The following is a 13688-nucleotide window of genomic DNA, read 5'->3' as shown; positions in this document are numbered from 1 at the left end:
TCTCAGCCTAAGCCTATTGTCAACAGCACCAGTAGCACTGACTTCAGCATTTAGTACATGCAGAAGTAGAATAGGTGCAACAACTCCTAGCAATCTCTCACTAGTTAAAAATTCAAAGTTAGTATTCTAAAGGTTCAGAGTATTGAGGAAAAATCAGATTGTAGCTATATACATACTTTATACAGGTCTGCTTAAGGTCCACCATGTGTGATTGGCTAATTGTTATGCATTTTTCCTGCTTGGATTGTAATTAACATCATGTAATGGCCCTGCTTTATGTGCAGTGCCATACAGCATAGCTTATACAACAGTCAAAACCTATCATTGAATATATCTGGTTTTAATTATTTGCTGACTACGTTATCGCTGTCACCTGGGTGGTCTTTCCATGTAAATGTGCTGAAGTATGTGTCGCATTGAGCAAACACTCCCACCAGGAATTAAAAAATTCTTACAAGTAAAGGGACAAACCGCCCCCCCCCCCACCCGCTGGCATCCGCATCCAGTGGAAATATCAACATAGAGTAGGAGCCTACACAAAAGGTATCTGCAGACACAGTTGCTCCTTTTACCAATTCAACAAATTCACTTCATTTGCATACGTATCCATACCGACAGCATGGTAAGTACATGGTTCATAGCCATATGACCTGGGCAACAGCACCATTGCACCATTGTGCAGAGCCGATGCAATGACCTACCATATGTTTCTGACAAATATTATAAACTGCTTTTTATTCCTATATTTCCTTTCTTATTTTACAATTAGGCATGTTTGCTCACTGTGGTGCAAATAGCAGATATGCCAAAATTATTAAAAAAAAATACATATTCCCTTGGTTTTTCAGACATCCACAATGTACCTTTTGCACATACATATATGTGTTCTGACATTTCCTGGGGAGTTATGCCCATATTTTTGATTTTTTACATTCCCTTCTGTCTGTGTAGAGTGCTGTACATGGAAAAATTCCATGTACACTATAAACATGGACACAGGGTCTATACCAATGCCTTTCAGCTTGCTGGGTCACTCAATATGGGTCATTTGTACAAGATTCACCTGCTTATGAGGTAGTTTGCATTACACAGAACTTTCCTTATTTGCACATGCTTGCATGCCACTAAGCGACACTTACTGAGTCTAAAAATGTTCTTGCTCGTGTACACATTGTGTCACAATGCATACACCAAAAAATATTTGTGTAAGCTTTACTGAATTCCCCCTAATATGTTTTCTTCTATGGGTCAAACAAAGTACTAAACTGTCAACCTTTAAAGAGAGTCCTAACAAATGAACCAGTAGATGCAAATTTACACTAGGATTATCATTTTTGGCTGTGTTCAGTCCAGGAGGCAAGCAAAAGAGTGGAAAGAACTTTTAAGTGCCTCTCTTTAAACTGTGTTTCCTTAGACATCTTATGGCCCTCTATGATTATTAGCCTATTATGGTTCTTGTGTTTTTTTGGCAGCATAATAATTTCATCTGTGAAAAATTAAATCACTAAATGAGGGAGAGGGAGGTAATGGAAAATTTTAACCACTGCAGGAATATTAGAGGTGGCTTTTTTAGGTCTCTAGTCAGTAAACAATCTGTCAAAATATTGACAGTGAAATGAAGAAGCTCTGATATGAATACATTTCCCTCCCCCATAATAGTAACTGCCAGTGTAACCAGATAATACAGTTTCTTGGGTTTTTCATATTCTATTTGAAATTCTGAAAGATTATTCAAAACTGTATTTTTAAAGGTAAAACATCTTTGTAGATATTCACTGTTTGTAAAACATTTTGTTACTACGTAAAGATAAATAATCCATCTGCAAATAAATCAAATATATTAATAAATAATAGTGATTTAAGTAACTAGCAAATTAAATACATAGATAAAATATAAAAGCTTACCCCTTCCTAAACTGAAATTTGAAGATAATTCTTGAGTGGAGTTCTTCAAATTTATTGATGAAGTTGTTTCTGTTTTTGTTGCCAGCACTGTTAATGTTGCTGATGCAGCTGTTACTGTTGTGTTATCTGGAAGCAAGAAAAATGCATGCCCATCTGTGTTTGCTTTGCTTTTTTCTACATTTATAGCATACTTCTGACAGAAACCAACACTCGGGCTTCTAGATATCCTAAATCTTTGCATGCAAGTGTTAAGTAAGAAAAAAAATGTGATTCTTAAGAAACATGCTGCAGTGAAAGCAATATGACTATAGCTATCATGGCTACACGCATAACAGAACTTCATGATTCTTGACCACTTTCCCTTAAGGACCATCACTGTGTCATTCTGAGGACACGTGCTTGAATTGAAATGTAAAACAAAATACACAGCATTTAATGATGTATTATGCACTAGATTTTTGTGTGCCTTCTGAGTCACTAATAGGGTACATGGCTGAAACTGTTAAAACTTCTCTGCTCTTCTAAATGCCATCTAGTTAACATCAACAGGACTTATAACACAACACAACCCTAAACACATTGTCTGCTGAAATCTGGTCTCCTCAATACACTCCCTTTCATAATCAAAATTTAAAATAATGTTGAAACTCTTATGTGCTCTAGCCATCTAGCCATGTACATTTATTTAAGGCACTCACTAGAACCGCCATCAGGTACATCTTATTACACTGTCTTCTTTTAAGCTTCAGAGGATGTTTTTTTTCTCCTTAGGATGGCAACTGTTGTAATCGGTATACAACATTGCATTTGCCAGAATTCTGCTAGAAAAGATACACTTTGAGTTCACACATTGACATCATTAGCAATACTAATGCCATTTAAATTTTGTTTGCCTGCTTTTACTTCAGCTAACTCCTTTGAGTATCCCTTCTTACCAACAAATCTTCTCTTTCATACTTTCCAGCATTCTTTAAACTCTTGTCACCTTTTAAACTTCTACTTTTGCCTAATTATGCAGCCATAGAGCTTTTCTGTTACAATTCTAACTCTTCTTGCTGTTGACTGCATTCCCTAAGACTTCTTTCAAAGACCACCATAACCTACTGAGCTGATATTACTCTGTTCTTTACTTATACCAATTGCACCTACTTACCTATCTGTCTCTATCTATCTATTACATCCCTACCATTTCTGCACTTAATCCAACATTTTAGTACATACTTGTAATATATAAATATACAAATTTATTTTACCCTGTTATTTGTATAAGATGCAGGTTATAATGCAGTATAAAGTGCTTTTCTGTACAGCTATTCTGAACAAAGCATATGCCTTTTTATCTGCACTTAACTTGCATTATATATATATATATATATATATATATATATATATATATATATATATATATATATATATATATATATATATATATATATATATATATATTACTTCCATCTCAGTTCCTGTCTATTGTACTAGGTTACATCTAAGCCAGCCACTGGGGATGCACAAGCCAGTGCATTTCTTTGTGCCGGTCCCAAGCCCAGATAAATGGGGAGGGTTGCATCAAGAAGGGCATCCGGCGTAAAAATTTTGCCACATCATATATGCAGAAAACTGTACAAAAATTCATACCGGATCCATCGAGGCCTGGGTTAACAATGACCGCCACCAGTACTGTTGACCAACAGGGTGCTGGCAGAAATTGGGCTACTGTTGGCCGAAGGAGGAGAAGAGGAGGAAGGCATGCCCAAAGGCAGGTAAAGGCTAGGACTGTGATAGTGAGGGTCGGAACTTTGAGTGTTGGCAGTATGACTGGCATAGGGAGGGAGCTAGCTGATATGATGAACTGAAGGGTGGTTGGTATATTGTGTGTGCAAGAGACCAGATGGAAGGGGAGCAAGGCTAGGTGTATCGGAGGTGGTTTCAAATTGTTTTATCATGGTGTGGATGGGAGGAGAAATGGCGTAGGCATTATCCTGAAGGAACAGTATGCTTAGAGTGTTTTGGAGGTGAAAAGAGTGTCAGATAGAGTGATGTTTATGAAGCTGGAATTTGATGGTGTAATGATGAATGTTGTTAGTGCATATGCTCCACAAGTTGGGTGTGCGATGGATGAGAAAGAAACATTTTGGAGTGAGTTGGATGAAGTGGTGATGACTGTACCCAAGGGTTAGAGACTGGTGATTGGAGCAGATTTCAATGGGCATGTTGGTGAAGGGAACAGAGGAGATGAGGAAGTGATGGGTAGGTATGGTGTTAAGCAAAGGAATGCAGAAGGTCCGATGGTAGTGGATTTTGCGAAAAGGATGGACATGGCTGTGATGAAAACATTTTTTAACAAGAGGTAGGAGCATAGGGTGACATACAAGAGTGGAGGAAGATGCACACAGGTGGATTATATCTTATGTAGAAGGGCCAGTCTGAAGGAGATTGGAGACTGTAAAGTGGTGGCAGGGGAAAGTGTAGTTAGGCAGCATAAGATGGTGGTTTGTAGGATGACATTGGTGATCAAGAAGAGGAGGATGAGTGTAAGGGCAGCACCAAGGATCAAATGGTGGAAATTGAAAAAGGGTAATTGTGAGGTGATGTTCAGGGAAGAGTTAAGACAGGCACTGGGTGGCAGTGAAGAGTTACCGAATAGCTGGGTAACTACAGCAGAGCTAGTAGGAGAGGTGGCTAGAAGGGTGCTTGGTGTGACATCTGGAAAGAGGAAGGAGGACAAGGAGACCTGGTGGTGGAATGAAGAAGTACAGGAGAGTATACAGAGAAAGAGGTTGGTGAAGAAGAAGTGGGATTGTCAAGGAGATGAAGAAAGTAGACAAAAGTATAAGGAGATGAGGTGCATGGCAAAGAGAGAGGTGGCTAAGGATAAGGCGTATGAAGAGTTGTTTAAAAGGTTGCACACTAAGGAGGGAGAAAAGGACCTGTACCGATTGGCTAGACAGAGGGACCAAGCTAGTAAAGATGTGCAGCAGGTAAGGGTGATAAAGGATAATGTGGGAAACACACTCAGAAGTGAAGAGAGTGTGTTGAGCAGATGGAAAGAGTACTTTGAGGGGTTGATGAATGAAGAGAATGAGAGGGAGATAAGGTTGGATGATGTAGGGATAGTGAATCATGAATGACAATGGATTACCAAGGAGGAAGTAAGGATAGCTATGAAGAGGATGATGAATGGAAAGGCTGTTGGCCCAGATGACATACCTGTGGAAGCATGGAGGTGTTTAGGTGAAATGGCAGTGGAGTTTTTAACTAGATTGCTTAATGAAATCTTGAAAAGTGAGAGGATGCCTGAGGAATGGAGAAAAAGTGCTTTGGTATCGATTTTTAAGAATAAGGGTGATGTGCAGAACTGTAGTAACTACAGAGGGATTAAACTGATCAGTCACAGCATGAAGTTTTGGGAAAGAGTAGTGGAAGCTATGTTAAGAAAGGAGGTGATGATTAGTGATCAGCAGTATGGTTTCATGCCAGGAAAGAGCACTACAGATGTGATGTTTTGCTCTGAGAGTGTTGATGGAGAAGTACAGAGAAGGTCAGAAGGAGTTGCAATGTGTCTTTGTGGATTTAGACAAAGCATATGACAGGTTGCCTAGAGAGGAGTTGTGGTATTGTATGAGGAAGTCAGGAGTGTCAGAGAAGTATGTAAGAGTGGTACAGGTGTACAAGGGTAGTGTGACAGTGGTGAGGTCTGCGGTGGGAGTGACAGATGCGTTTAAGGTGGAGGTGGGATTACATCAAGGATCAGCTCTGAGCCCTTTCTTATTTGCAATGGTGATGGACAGGTTGACAGACGATATCAGACAGGAGTCCCCGTGGACTATGATATTTGCAGATGACATTGTGATCTGTAGTGAGAGTGGGGAACAGGTGGAGGAGACCCTGGAGAGGTGGAAATATGCTCTAGAGAGAAGAGGAATGAAGGTCAGCAGGACTAAGACAGAATATATGTGTGTGAATGAGAGGGAGGACAGAGGAATGGTGAGGATGCAGGGAGTAGAGGTGGTGAAGGTGAATCAGTTTAAGTACTTGGGATCAACAGTTCAGAGTAATGGTGAGTGTGAAAGGGAGGTGAAGAAGAGAGTCCAGGCAGGATGGAGTGGGTGGAGAAGAGTGTCAGGAGTGATTTGTGACAGACAAGTACCAGTAAGAGTGAAAGGGAAGGTCTACAAGAGGGTAGTGAGACCAGCTATGTTATACGGGTTGGAGACAGTGGCATTGACAAAAAGGCAGGAGTCAGAGCTTGACGTCGCAGAGTTGAAAATGTTAAGATTTGCACTGGGTGTGATGAGGATGGACAGGATTAGGAATAAGTATATTAGAGGGTCAGACCAGGTTGGAAGGTTTGGAGACAAAGCCAGAGAGGCAAGATTGCATTGGTTTGGACATGTGCTGAGGAGGGATGCAGAGTATATTGGGAAAAAGATGCTAAGGATGAAGCTGCCAGGTAACAGGAAAAGAGGAAGGCCTAAGATAAGGTTTATGGATGTGGTGAGAGAGAACATGCAGGTGGTTGGTGTAACAGAGCAAGATGCAGAGGACAGGAAGAAATGGAAACAGTTTATCTGCTGTGGTGACCCCTTACGGGAGCAGCCAAAAGAAGAAGAAGTACTAGGTTACATCTGCATCAGATGTCCTTTATTGCCACCCCACTGTGAAACTTCTGTTGGCTTGTTCACTGTCATTTGACTTCAGATTGAATGAATATTACACCACTCACCTCTTTGAACCAAAATATTGTTCCTCCTCCACTTTCATGCTTCTGAATGTTAAACATTGACTAAATGTAGTATTTAATGACTAAATGCTGTTCAGTGATAGCAACAAGGAATATTCAAACATGATGTATGTTCTGTGAATCAGGGTCACATATTCACTCAGCAAGAAAAACAGCATTACATAACTTTCTGTGTTTTAGTTTACCTTGTTAATTGCCTCCAACTCCACTGCCTGCACCACATTCTGAATTTTGATGAAGAACAAAAACTGCACCTTCTAGACTCAAAATAACTGAATGAAATATTACTACTCCTACTACTGGCCACTGAACTGGAACTCTTAGGTATTTACTATTCCCGGAAAGAATTTACAGTGCCCCTTCCATTCGTCAAGGTTTTTTTTGAACAATGTCATAGAATCATAGAAGTGCTCTGTTTCACATGAATAGGTAGCCTGACTTGTTTTCTATGTGTGTATATATAAATATATTTAAAAGTAGCTGTACTGGCCCTTTTTGGAAATTTGGTATTCCAAATGGGATCCAGGAACTCCTATCTTTGATTTTAGAGGATGTCAAAAATGACCAAAACACACAAACTGTGATTCTGTGTGAGGCAAGCCCCCCTGCAATCCCCCACACCCCCTGCCAATTATATGTACCAATTCTGAGACTGTACTACTGTGGGAAAAAGACAATTTCCCCTACCCAAACTATACCATGATCTCAGTACAAATGGTTAGACATTGCATAATGTCAAGCATATGAGATAGAAAATATTATGTACAGCTTTGTGGAAAGCTGATATTCTAAATGGGATCTAGCAACTCAGTCTTAACTTTACAGAACATCAAAAATGACCAAAACAAACAAGGCTTCTGCACCCCCTACACCCTGTGCTAATTATATATAACTTCAAGATCACAACTCCATGGAGAAAAGGGCAAATTCCCCCATCCCTACTGTACTACAGTCTCAGTGAAAATGGTTTAACATTCTATAAAGTCAAGCATGAGTTTGATCGTATGAGTGAAAGTTGATTTTCTAAATGCAATCCTTTCAGTAGCATACTGAAGAGTGTTGTTCCTCATATAGGTTGTATTTAGTGTCCTTCTCATTGTTAACATTTGGAAATAGACCTTGGCTCAGATTAACTGATCTGATGAATAAATACCATACCAAAACTGAGGAAGCACACATTTCATTTTGATTTAGAAACGTACATAGGATAATAGGATCAAAGGAGATTACTAGGAAATCAACCCAGAGGTCATTTCAAGTCTACCCATTTCATCTCAATGCAATATTATAGACATGTTAGTAAATACCTAAGATTACTTTTAGTAAGGACTGCCCATATCCAGGAGGGTTGTGGGCACTATTCCTGGAAAGAAATTACAGCGCCCCTTCCATTCGTCAAGGATTTTTTTGAACAATGTCATAGAATCATAGAAGTGCTCTGTTTCACATGAATAGGTAGCCTAACTTGTTTTCTATGTGTGTATATAACATATATATATATATATATATATATATATATATATATATATATATATATATATATATATATGTATATAAACATAACAAGACAGATTATTTGTTGAGAAGAGATAGTTCAGTCATACTTAATGAAATCCTAGTGAGCTTTTTGAGTACTAGTGCAGATACAAAAAATGATGATCTTAAATAAAGGCAGAATATTTTTAATAAACCAAATAAATGGCAGCTCTTGGGCAAAAAGTGACCTCAAAATGTATAGAGCTTTTGAGTTATTTTACGTAACTAGTACTTTTTTCATAAAGCTTATCACTGCTTCAGTTTTTATTTATACTGTCATAATATCATAGTAGAATACAATGCTATCAGTCCAAGACACTATTGGTTCTTGTGTGTGTGTGTGTGTGTGTGTGTGTGTGTGTGTGTGTGTGTGTGTGTGTGTGCGCACGCGTGTGTGTGTGTGTGTGTATATATATATATATATATATATATATATATATATATATATATATATATATATATATATATATATAGGGGTTCCATTCAGAATTTCGAAGCCAAAACGTTGAATTTCATATGATCAACGATCATATCTCTGAAATTTCAAAACCTTGAAATCCGGAATGGAGATCAGCATACAGCGCGGACCGGGAGATTTCCCTTGTACTCACTGTAGTGCAATCTCGGAGTTGGTATATTTATGTTGCTGGCAGTGTGGGGGGGCACAGTCCCCATATGGGGGGGTGCAGGGGGCTTCCCCCCTGCATACATGTTTTACTGTGATGGGTAGTGTTTCAGGGAGGGTTCACAATTTTTTAGATTCCAAGATCACGAGATTTTGAACTCGGTGTTCTGAAATTCGAGATTTTGGGATTTCGAAATTTCATAGTGAACCCATATATATAATATTTGAACATGGGTGACTGAGCATTTACAAACTTCTTCTCTGTAACAGAGACATAGTTGGTTGTCAGACCAGGGGTACATTTACCTCTCCTCAGCCATTGATTCATGTTTTACTTGAATAAATGGAGGGATGAATTTTGCTTCACATGGATGAGAAGCTTGTGCCAGAGAAGGAGGAGCCTCTGAGACACATACATGTACCTCCAACATGTTCGATTTATATTGCAGGCAAAGTTTAGGTCCCTGAATCAGGTTTTCCTGATGCTAGTTGTTATACAGCTGTGCAAGAGAACCATTAGGGCTAGATCAATGCATGCTTTGTAGGCCAGGCATAGGTGAACTCTCAGCAGCATGTAGGCGATTGAATATAGAATAAGGCTTTAAGGCCGTCTGCATAGTATTATTTTTTCACAGTATTTATTCTCTTAGTAAGAAACGTCTGTGGACACTGCAGCTGTTGCATATACCTGGCCAGGTCTTATGATAGCAGAGTACAGTGGAATATGCTTTGATCAAGGTGCCATACCTCTACTTATAAATTGTGCAACACAGACCGATTTCCTCTTTACAAGAGAACCATGATGGTAAAATGCAAAATCCTATGTATTCACAAAGGTCTTACTACAGAGTCTACTCTTATGGGTGTATTGTCAATGTAGTAGTTTGCTGATATGTCCATCTCTCTGAAAAAAACAGTGAAATATATTTTGGCAGTGAGTTTTAAATCCTGAATTTATCACCGGTTATTAGTGTATTTCAGGCATTTTTAGATGGCATTTGTGTCTTAATGAGATTTGATGACTGCACTCAGTTTGCAGTCTCTTATAACATCATCAACCAGAGGAAGTTCTGTTAGCATTTACCTCAAAGAAGTAGATGCCAAACAGGAGCAGCACCAGCACTAAGCTCTGTGGTGCCACTCTAATATCTAGCCTTTTTGTGGAGGAAGATGCCTCTATTCTAACTTCTTTGGTCATGCATGTAACTCGTTTATCAAATCAAGGGGTGATGTAGGGGTTTATTAAGCTTTTCTACAATGCAAGAGTAGGGTATTGTGTCAAATGCCTTGGTTAGGCTGAGATATGCAGTATGAATCATTCTGCCCTCATCCAGTGTTTTAGTGACGTTTTCAAAGAAGCCCACCAGGTTAAATAGGCAAGACCTGACCATGATAAACCTGAACAAAATTGGTTCCTATGTTTGTAGGTTGCTTATGTTATCATATGCATGATTAGTCTTTTCATAGCTTGACATATTAGGTCAGTCAGGCTTATGAGTCAATTACTCCCTGAATCTGTGGATGGCTCACCCTTGTGCAGCAGGATAAGCATTGCAGTCCTCTATTTGTTTGGCATGAAACCTGTTTGGAGACTTTGACTAAACAATGATTCTAGTGGGCCATATAATTAATGTTTCATGCTATTAAGGAGGCATCCTGAGATATTATCAGGACCCAGTAATGCAGTATTCTTGGCTTTGGAGAGTCCCTTGAATACCAGCTCTCTAATGATAATTGGGGAGTTATGGATGTGAGTATTTCCTGAGGTTCATCTGGTATCGAGGGGGAGGGGGTAAAAATTGTAGTTAAATGTACTGGCCAAGAGATTTGCTATATCTTGTGGCTCCATATAAGTGGCACTATTTAGTGGCAATAAAGGAGGCTAAGATGACCTGTGGATGTAAAATTCATGGACACTCTCTGATCAGAGGGACCCCAGACATCTCTGGAAAGGCATACAAGCCATAACCAGATACAGGTCTGCATCCTCCCCATGGGATGACAATGCAGAATTTCTGAACAGACTAAACACCTACTTCAGCAGATTTGATATGGGCAATAACACTGTGCCAAATAAGCTCCCTGTTGCACAGGGTGAGGAGGTGCTATGTCTAAGAACACCTGATGTTTTGAAAATGCTGAGGTGAGTATACCCAAGAAAAGCATCTGCTAGACAGGGGTCCAGGGAAGTAAATAGTGTGGGAAGAAATAGCCAGGGAATTGTTATGGCTAGGCTTGTATAGGCCCTAGGGCCAATAGCCTAGTACCAACCTATGAACCTATGGTCCTGAAAATATTATGTAGGGGGGTTCTAAGAGACTGTACTATATAGCTGTCCACTGTACTAACAGATATATTCAACACATCCCTGCAATTAGCCATTGTAACCAGTTGCTTCAAAATACGACAATCATTAGCTTACCCAAGAAAGCCCAGCCAACAAGCTGAAATGATTACTGGCCAGTTGCCCTTACATCAACAGTGTTGAAGTGTTTTGAGCAGTTGATTGACAACCATATCTCTTCAAGCCTACCTGCAACATGGGATACATTACTTTTTTGCTTATAGATTTAACCATTGCTTGGCTGATGCAATAGCTATAGCACTTCATGAATCCTTGGCACATCTAGAGAAAAAGAATTGCTATGTTATAATTCTGTTCATTGATTTTAGTTCTGCCTTTAACATGATCATCCCCCAGAATCTGACATGGAAGCTGATCCAGTTGGGCATCAGCATCCCCCTTCTAAATGGATACTGAACTTTCTCATCAACAGCCCCCAACAAGAATGTGTGGGAAATAACAGTTCAATCAGTATTACATTGAGCATAGGTGTCCTTCAGCACTGTGTCCTGAGTCCTCTGCTGTTCACCTTGTTGATGCACAACTGCACAGCCAAGTATGAATTCAACAAAATCATCAAGTTTGCAGATGATATTGCTGACATAGGTCTTGCCAGGAAAGGTAAGGAAACATTCTACAGGGAAGAAGTGGAGCATCTGATAGGCTGGTGCAACAACAACAATCTGGTCTTAAATGTAAGCAATACCAAAGAATTAATAGTGGACTTCAGGAGGACTCAGTAGATACATCAACCTCTAGAAATTAAGGGTGGAAAGAGTCAAAAATACCAAATTCTTGGAGGTGCACATCTCAGATGACCTATTCTGGTCAAGTCATGTTAGCTACACAGTGAGGAAGGCAGACCAATGTCTGCACTTCCTTCAGAAACTGAGAAAGGCAAACCTGTCTCAGTCCATCCTCAAAGCCTTCTATAGGTGGACCATCAAGAGCATCCTCTCAGATAACATCATAGTTTGGTATGGTATCTGCAAAGCATCTCAAAGCAAGGCTCTCCAGAGGGTAATGAGGGCAGCAGAAAAAGACACTTACACTGCAAACATCTAGACTGAACAGGAGCTTCTTCCTTCCATCAGTAAGATGGCTGAACTTGAATGCCAGGCATGACAGTGAATAATCAGATCAATATGTCACTTTCTGTGAAGTATCATTTATAGTTATCACTCTGGCAAATTGCTTCAGTAACTGGTACATATAGCCTTATTTTTTATGCTATTACTTCCTGAATGTGCAATAAACAGGTGTGAGTCACCACTCCATACACGTGCAATAGGAGCATCAGACTATACCATACTACAGCTGATGAAGTGCAATATCTAAGCAATCACAATGTGAAGTCTTACCCCAGGATTTAATAAAATCTATGTAGGCATCATGTACAGCCTATATGGAATGGTACTGTGCCCGTGTACACAGTTACCCCTCAACAGTGTGCCAAGCATATTACTGATGGCGTGTTGCCAAGGGAGAGCTGAGGAACATATTTATGGAATCAAGGTAGGGAGTGGTACAGTGCTAACTGTGTCCACAGATGAGTAAGGAACTGCCTGTACTGTTCTATTGTGTTATTTTATTTCATTTTTTGTTTTTTTTTTCTAAAAAAATATTTGTGCAGTGCACAGCATAGCACTGCTTAGCGGTGCATACAGATAAGAACGTAGACACCTACCAGACATCTAAAAATAGAAAATGGATGTATTTAATTATTTATTAAATGTCATGTTTAAGCAGAGCTGAGCATGTCTTAGCAGCCCGGTGCAGTGCTTTGCTCTGCTTATATGTAGCTCAGAGGTATATGTGAAGGTATAGCAGAATTCCTAATAGCCACATAGCTAAATGGGTAGAGTTACAGCTTCATGTGCAGTAGGTATAGGGTTTGAATACATGGAAAGGAAAATGAGTATTTGTTTTTGAGATACAAATTATGCAGATTATTTTAAATTGTGGCCTGCTGCACTCCTGTTAAGCTCTGCCCAGACCTGCTAATCACTGCATAAATATGGTAACGGCTGCCATTGTTTATGCACTGCTCAGCTCTGCTTGGCTGGTTTGTGCACTGCTCAGCACTGCTAAGCATATGGCTCTGCAAGTTTTCACGCTGCTTCACTCAGCTGCGCTGGTTTGTGAGTTGCTAAGCAATGTGGTGCTTTTTTAAATGTTGCCCAATGACATGCAAGGGCAGGAAAACAGCCTATATTAAACCCAATAGGCAGGAATATAGCAGAATCCATTGGAGTTCTTTCTCTGATTATTACTATGGCTGGTGATGGTGAAGCTGAGCACTTTCAGGCACAGTGTTGGGGCATTCTGGACTCCAAGATCATGGTTGGGATCCTCGAAGAAAACCATGATGACTGGCTGCTGCAAGGAGGTTTCCAGGGTAAGAGTGCAAGGTGGAGGCCTGGGATGGGATGGCCAGTGTTACTCGCATCCCTGCACAGGTGACCTGTGTCATGACCACCATGATGACCTGAAGAGTCAAAAGAGGGAAGTCTTGGACACCTGGGTCCAAGAAGCTT

At 39.9% G+C, this 13688-nt stretch overlaps 1 protein-coding gene across 2 annotated transcripts in view; it reads right to left on the bottom strand.

The window, feature by feature from the left end:
- LOC122800842 (probable GPI-anchored adhesin-like protein PGA55) overlaps positions 1-13688 on the bottom strand; it is an 813969-nt gene that overhangs the window by 695356 nt on the left and 104925 nt on the right. The window contains exon 2 of one of the 2 annotated variants that reach the window (XM_044070155.1): positions 1906-2031. The exons of the other annotated variant lie outside the window; for it this stretch is intronic. Within the exon in view, the coding sequence (XP_043926090.1) occupies positions 1906-2031 (126 nt within the window). The remainder of the gene's footprint in view (positions 1-1905; positions 2032-13688) is intronic. 2 annotated transcript variants of the gene reach the window in all.

This window comes from Protopterus annectens, chromosome 4.part1, assembly GCF_019279795.1.
Source record: "Protopterus annectens isolate FY-2018-M chromosome 4.part1, PAN1.0, whole genome shotgun sequence".
NCBI classification, from domain to species: domain Eukaryota; kingdom Metazoa; phylum Chordata; order Ceratodontiformes; family Protopteridae; genus Protopterus; species Protopterus annectens.
This window is presented reverse-complemented; position numbering and strand designations above follow the sequence as displayed.